Here is an 8003-nt window from a genome sequence, read left to right on the forward strand (position 1 = left end):
TGATTATGATATAGTTTTTTTTTTCAGAATGTAGAAGGTTTAAAAATTACCTTCAAAACTGAATCACCAGACAAGTTGGCTAGACTTCTAAGCACTTGAAAAACAAATGTAGCCATTTGTAAAAATAAAGATATCATATTCTGTGTCATACTGAAAATTTGAATAGAAGGTCTATGTGATATACTTAGCTGAAAGACTGCCTAGCATAATAGAAAATTTTTAACATCGGATAGTTGTCTTTGTAGCTGCAACAATAATAAAGATCATTCATATTGTTATTAATTTAATGTCATCTTTCAGTGCAACAAAGTTATAATTATGAAGTTTGTCTAAATTCCAGAGAGGAAATGCTCCTGCATTCATTGATCAATCAATGACTTGGAATAGAATACAATTGACACAACCAGACTTCCAGATATGAAACCGGAATGCTTCACAGTCCAGCATATCACGACAGGCTTAACTAATTTAGGTAGGTTAAAGTGGACATTCTGATACTATGACACCCTTAAAAGCCTTGTTAATATGCTATAATAGTCACATAAAAGAGAGATAGTATATTATAGTGGTTAATGAAATGGGGTATGAAGTCAGACAGATTTGGGTTTGAGTCTTGGTTCCATGATCAGCAGGGTAACATTGGGCAAGTTACTTATTTGATCTTAGACGTAACTTCATTGAAATGGGAACCACTGTGGAGAGTTTACTTAAGCATTTGCATGAATGTGCTTCACAGTAGAATTTTAAACCGTGCTTAATTAATGTATGTGTTAATAGCTGCTTTGCCTTCACTGATTTAGTTCTAAAGGAATGGAACTTCACAATGGCATCCCACCACCTAGATATATTGATTCTCATTGAAAACATTTCTTTAATTTTCTTTATTGTAAAGGTTTTCTGTTGTTTTCATTCACCTAAATTTTGTTCTGAACCAAACTTCTGATATTCCTTTCTTCTTCAGGTCATGGGAATTCCAAGATGGTATTCCCCAGATAAATATCCTGAGGACCATTGGGTCACTGAGGCTCCAAGTGGACACTGAGAACTGATGTTAGTGCTGGAGCATGAATTATTTCCCTTAGTTATGTCCAAATAATAACAACGGGTCATCAGAATGGAAACGTTTGTGTGATTGTGGCATAGCTGAACTATTTCTTTCTGATATCCTTTTCTCTCTTTTTTTTTTTTTTTTTGGTCAGGTGAGTGGCTAAGGTGAAATTAAAGTGACAGTAGTATAAAGTTTTCTCTCTTGTTCAGTTGAAAAGACATTTACTGAATACTTTCTGATGCTAACTTTAGGCAAACGGAAGTTAGAAGTTTTGATTCAGCCTCCATGGTTTGTTCTTCAATCTGCATTATATCCCTATTCATGAAGAAATTTTTGCATCTGGATCATACCTTGATCCAGGAAGGACTGGAAAGTTTTGAAGAACTGAGTAGTAAGTATACTTCTTTGAAGATGCCTTGATGTTTTTTGAAAACGCATTAGTTCTTGCTCTGTTTCTTTCCTTCTACTTCCCACACAGTTGAGTTAGATGAATTCTGCTGGTTGTTTATAAGATAATTGCTCAAGGGGGTACCAACAGAGTACTTAATTTCCTACAGCAGGCTTGCTATTATTATAATTCCCATGAAAAACATGACTGTGTAAGTGTTATTCTACAGCTATTACTGGATTCATGCTTGTGGGAAAGGAAAGTATATGGATGGGTGAACAAATCAAGAGGCATTATAACACTAATAGACATTGTAAGTTTTGCAAATAATCCTCTGAAAAAAATATTTTATTAGGGGCAGTATTCTCACTTAATAAAAATACAATTTTTAGATGAGTTAATTATATATCAGTGACTTGGCCTCATTTTCCTGGGGTACAGTATGTCATTTAAATTAGGATTTAAAAAAATTGTAAGAATAAAACTTGTGGTGGAAAATTCTGAAATGTAATAAAGTATACTCCCTAAGAAAAGCCTTGGGACACAGATATTTAGGTAAACAAACAATTTACCTGACAAATGATAGAATAAAGCTCTCCAGGATGACAAGGTGCCTGGGAGGAATATCAGCAACAAAGCTCAGATATCTGACTCCACTAGCCCTGGCAACTCCTACTCCAAGACACAAGAAGTCAGAAAGTGGACCCTGACGGCATCTCCCTTAGCACAGTGTGTTTCCACAGTTCTGCACATTTGTTATATCTTGCTCTTCTCTAATTTACTGCTGCTTGCGATTCAGTGGGAAATACTGTTAAGTAAAATCTGCCCAGTATGTCTTTGCTAATCAAAAGCAATAAAAAAGAAATACATATGTGTCTCAAAAGCAAATTCTGCATTTATATTATCCTTTGGGTGAGCCTCCGGTAAAGTTTTTGGAATCACATTTTTGGATTTGGACTAATTACTGTGAGGTTGTGAGGGATTCATTCTTCCTTGCCAGATGCTTGAAACAATTTTTCAAATTGAAAATCTAATAACCCATTGTATGGATAGCATCAAAAACCAGGATAACATATTAAATACCAGAAACTATTATTATCAAATAACCATCCATAAATCTACCCATCTGTTTATTGTACACTTAATATTTTTCAGAATTTGTATATAAATACTATTTCTGTCCTAGTGGAGCAATAGATTCAGTAGGAGTGATAGACATATAGTCAAATGTCAATTATAAACAGTATCATACATATTATGGCACTTGTTTTCACAACATGGCATGAGAACTAAAGGAATAAGTTTAATGCATTCTCAAAGCAGAAGGAAGCTGTCCTTCAGGAAGTAATACATCAACTGGGATTGGAGAATTAGAAGCAGTCAGCAGGACAGGAAAGATGCACACACCAATCAGCTAATCAATCAACTAACCAACAAACAAAAACAGGGATAACCAAGTAGTCAATGATACTTGGAGGGCTGTTTGTCAGTGTAGGGAAGAGTCAAGATATGAAACAGGGCAAAGACAGGGATCGGATCATCTCTATTAGGAGTCTGAAACTTTGGATTCAGGGATAGAAGTCGTCTAGGGACTTTAGGCAGAGTTGTAACTAATCCTGTCACTCTCAGAGACTGCTTGCCTTCTTGCCTCTGTTTTAACCTGTTTTTTTGTTTTTTTGTTTTTTTTTGGTTTGTTTAATTTTATCTCTCTCACTTCAGTATATAAAACCAGAAAAGGATTGTATTAGAAATATAAAGGTGGTACCTCAGGATCAACCTCTTGCTGAGATTTTTTTTCTATACTGAATGTCTTGATTTTTGTTGAGAGAAGAATTATTCTGCTACTTTTAAGTAAAGTTTCATTTCATTTTTCTTCAGTGTGTGTGGTGTTTCTTCAGGTAACACACTGCCCATCTTGCTATCTCCTTCCGTATTTTGAAAATTCATATTTTAATTAACAAATATTACTTATTTTTAAAAGGTATCTAATATACAGAGACTAAGATTTCAGGAAGTTTAAAACACTTATAATCACATTTTACTTTATAAATAATTCTTAAAAATTGGCATTTGTTCTTGATGATATTTATGTGTATATCCATATATAAGAATATTACTGATTCTCTTCTGCAAGTTTTGTTTAAATGGCTGCATAATATTTCATTATATATATGCAGTGTAATTTGATTAAAAATTATATGCTAATGCATATATTGGTTCTTTACAATTCTTTTGTATTGGTGTTGAAATAAGGGTGCAATAAGCATAAGTATATATATACATGTATATGAATATATGTAAATCTTATCCTCAAGGCCCTATGATATTGACTAAATTTGTACATTTTAAATTCTATTAAATATTACTTCTTTCTACCTCCACCATGATGTATAATAAGAGTTTTTATTAAGAAGGCAACTTTCAACACATTAGGATTAATTTCTATCTCTATTTCTCTTTTTTTTGTCTTTCTCAAACTGTTAGGAAAAAGAAACAATAAAAACAAAACAAAACCAAAGCTGCTCTAAATCTCATTTTCTTAATGATTGGTGAGTTTCTAGGGTGTAAGATGAGCTTAATATTTACCTATACTTTTACAATTGTGTGTTATCTGTTTGTATACTTTTCTTTTTTGTTGTTGCTGTTTTCATTTTACTTAGAACTCCACATTTTGGAGTTAGTACACTATAATTTATTTTAACTAAAATCATGTGTATACCTACTTGATGATATTTTCTCTCATTGTACTGTATCAACAGAAGGCAGTGATAGAAATTATGAAATCCTTACTCTTTGGAAATCAAAGAAAAAGAGAAGGAAGCAACAAAATCATGCATATTTTCTATAACTCAGAAAAAGTGATTAGTAATTTCTTTTTCCTGTATACTTTTGTAGGCTTCAAGATAAAATCTATAGCTAAATCTATACCTAAAATCTATACTTGTGATCATACTGAATAACATTTTGCATTTCAGAATATGCATTTCTTAAAATCCACAGATTGCATTTTCAAAATCTTCTATGTACTTGGTTATATTTCCTTGCAATATCACATCCATTGCCATTCTTTTCGGTGATTTCCCATTCTCTGTTGCTTAGTTCTATTTTTCTCCCTGGTTTCTGGATATAAAATTTTTCAACCAGTGCCACTGTGGTGGGGTCTCCCGGCATCACGGCTTTCAGTTTTCCTTCTGATTGTAAACTCCACTCATGTCCACAACATGCAGGCTCCCGGCTGCCCTCAAGTCTCTTCTTTAGAAAATCATGTTGAAAAAAATTACATCAATATGCTAGATTGAACTCTGTGAAATTATATTTGACCACTTTCTGAACTTTTGAAATAACAATTTCATAAGGTCCAATCAAATGAATAAATATAAGCCCAAAGAGCAAAAATTTGTTGCTTAACTTTTATTTTTATTTTCTAGGGTTAATTTTTAAAATGTGTTTTCTATACATTATCTGTCATAAACTGCTTTTTAAAATTAAAGGTACCTTATGAACATCTATTCCACAGTATTATTTCTTTACATATAAGGTCAAGTGTGATCCCAGTTAGACATACCATGAATAATTTAATTCCCTATTATTGGCATTTAAGTTATTTCCATTTTTTTTCCTTTTTTTTAAAAACAATTTTGCATCAATTGCCCCAGTAGCTAAACATTTTAGCTTATCTATGGTTGTTACATTAAGAAAAGTTTTTTGGTCTTTTTTCCTTCCCTCTGGATCCCTCTACTGCATTCTTTACAGATACTATAAACTTTTTACAGCACAAATATAATTATTTCACTGTAATGTTTCAATTACTTTCTGCGATTTCTAAGATAAAGACTAAATTCTTAACAATCACTACAAGACCCCATCTTCTCCAGACCCTCACTGGCCTTCTTTTATTTATTCCTAACTCTCCTGCTATGCTTCAGTGATTTCCCATGTTGTTTCCACTGTCAGTATCACTAGTCCTACCTGCCCCATTTATTAATTCCTATTCATCATTTGGTTTTTAGCACAGATGTCATCTTGCAGCCTAGGACAGGTGACAATGTTATGAACTCATCATTCACACAACCCTTTGTTTTTGTTACAACACTTATCACCATAAGAATCTTCTAACTATAAGATTAGGTATTTAATGCCTTCCTTTACTACTAGACTGCAAACTTCTTTAGGAAGGCAGGGTCTGTGTTTCATCCCAGAATATGACACAGTACCTGGTAGCTATTCCATAAATATTTCCTAAATGAGCAAACCAATACATTAATATTGCAAAGGACTCATGATTAAAGGTGAAGATTTTTCTTTAATATAAGAATTTTAAACCAAATGACATCCACATCTTTCAATGGCTCCCGTGCACATCTTTAAAATTATTTTCTTCGTTCTATTCAGGTAATACAAAGTCAATGAACAAACAAAATTACTCTGAGGTGTCTGAACTTGTGTTCCTGGGTCTTTCTTCTTATAGACCAATGCAGCATTTACTTCTTGCCTTCTCTGCAATGTTTTATGTAACAATTGTTCTGGGAAACCTCATGGTTGTGCTTACAGTGACATTTGATCCTCATTTACATACTCCCATGTACTTCCTGTTAGCCAACCTCTCATTTATTGACTTGTGTCTCTCTACCCTAACAGTTCCTAAGATGATTTCTGACTTGTCCTCTGGGCACAGAACCATATCCTTCCAGGGGTGCATCATGCAGATATTTGTTCTTCATGCCCTGGGTGGGTCTGAGATGGTCCTGCTCATAGCCATGGCTTTGGACCGTTATGTGGCCATCTGTAAGCCCCTCCACTACCTGACTATCATGAGTCCAAGGATGTGCATTTTGCTTCTGTCTGGTGCTTGGGCTGTTGGTCTCATTCACTCTGTGGCACAGTTAGCTTTTGTTGTTCATTTGCCTTTTTTGTGGCCCTAATGAGATAGACAGCTTTTACTGTGATCTTCCTAGGTTTATCAAACTTGCCTGCACAGACACCTACACACTGGAGTTCATGGTTGCTGCCAACAGTGGGTTCATTTCCATGGGCACCTTCTTATTATTGATTATCTCCTATGTCTTCATCCTACTCAGTGTATGGAAATGCTCTTCAGCTGGCTTGTCCAAGGCTTTCTCTACTTTGTCTACTCACATCACTGTGGTGGTTTTGTTCTTTGGACCATGCATCTTTGTCTATGTGTGGCCATTTCCTACAGTGCTGGTGGATAAGTTTCTTGCCATTTTGGACTTCATGATTATACCCATCCTGAATCCTGCCATTTACACTTTGAGAAACAAGGACATGAAAATGGCAATGAAGGGACTGAGTTGTCAACTCTTGAATTTGAGGAAGATACGCCCAATAACTAGTGTGAATAGATGTTGCATTGTGTGTATTCCAACCACTTTAAGACAAATGTTTATATAATTATAAATAGTGGAACTCACATGACAGATAATTAAGGTATTTAATATACAGAACCTCTTAATGAACCATGTTAGCTAATTGTTCTAATTTCAGGAGGTCAGAAAATCTTGGATAGTTTTATTCAAAGTAAATAATGATTTATATAATTACATATTTAATAGTTCATTTGTGGGCTATTTTCATGAACTGTATGCCTTCCAAGTACAAAAAGCACAGTTTTCTTGTGCATTGGTCTTTATCTTTAATAGTTCATAAATTAATTTGAAAAGTGAAACAATTCAGACCCCATTGCTCTGAGCACAGAAGCATTACTGGATGCTATTTTTTCCCTCTTTTTGTGGTTTGGAAAACTTTCTCATACAAAAAGATAAGTTACCTTTTCCTACTTTTATTCCATTGAGACAAAATGCTTTATTTGCATGTTGATATAGGTTTTATGTTCATTGCTTTATTACTAATATTGAAAAATTCTGTTATTTATTATAAAATGTAAATTTTTCAAATCTATTTTTGCCTAAATTTACCGTTTTGTAATATAAAATCAATTACTGATTATGACATTGCATTGAATTATCACATTAACTCCCTAGCAAGTTCCTTTGTAATTGGATTATATTCCAGTAAATGTTTATGGGAAATTGATGAAAAGTTGTAGATTACAGCCTTGGAATTTGCTGAAACCATAGACTCAGGCATATGAAATCTTGTATTCAAATAGAGTTGATGAACTCAAACTTTTAAAGGTATTGTAAAATATATAACTCTTCTTCTATTTAAGCCCTGGTATGAATAACTAAATGCATGTTTTGTCTGAATGAGAAAAAGCGTGTAAGATTGAAAACCTGGAGAAAAGATGAAGAGGGTGGTAAAACAGAAGTAAACAGAAGATGAATAAGTAAGTATAATATAGAGATATTGATGCATGGTAGAAAAGGAAGTAAGAGGGAGAACCTTAGAAAATTTGTCTCCTGGATTTGGCCTATGGATACTAAGCCTTGTTTGTCTCAATTACATTGGACTCAAGCTTTCTATTAAGTTGGCCTTAGCATGGAAATCTACCTATCTATTCATCTCTTTATTTCTCTATCAGTCTGTTCAGTCTGTCCTCTGTCCATCCATCCATCCATCCATCCATTACCTCATTAATCTATGCAT

General features: G+C 33.8%; 1 protein-coding gene across 1 annotated transcript; it reads left to right on the plus strand.

The window, feature by feature from the left end:
• The first annotated feature begins 5842 nt into the window (after nt 1-5842).
• LOC119532857 (olfactory receptor 4F6-like) lies at nt 5843-6848 on the plus strand. The gene is given in 2 exon segments (XM_037835116.1): nt 5843-6340; nt 6342-6848. Coding segments are annotated over 2 exon segments (1005 nt in total).
• The last annotated feature ends 1155 nt before the right edge of the window (nt 6849-8003 follow it).

The sequence above is a fragment of the Choloepus didactylus genome, chromosome 4 (assembly GCF_015220235.1).
Source record: "Choloepus didactylus isolate mChoDid1 chromosome 4, mChoDid1.pri, whole genome shotgun sequence".
NCBI classification, from domain to species: Eukaryota; Metazoa; Chordata; class Mammalia; order Pilosa; family Megalonychidae; genus Choloepus; species Choloepus didactylus.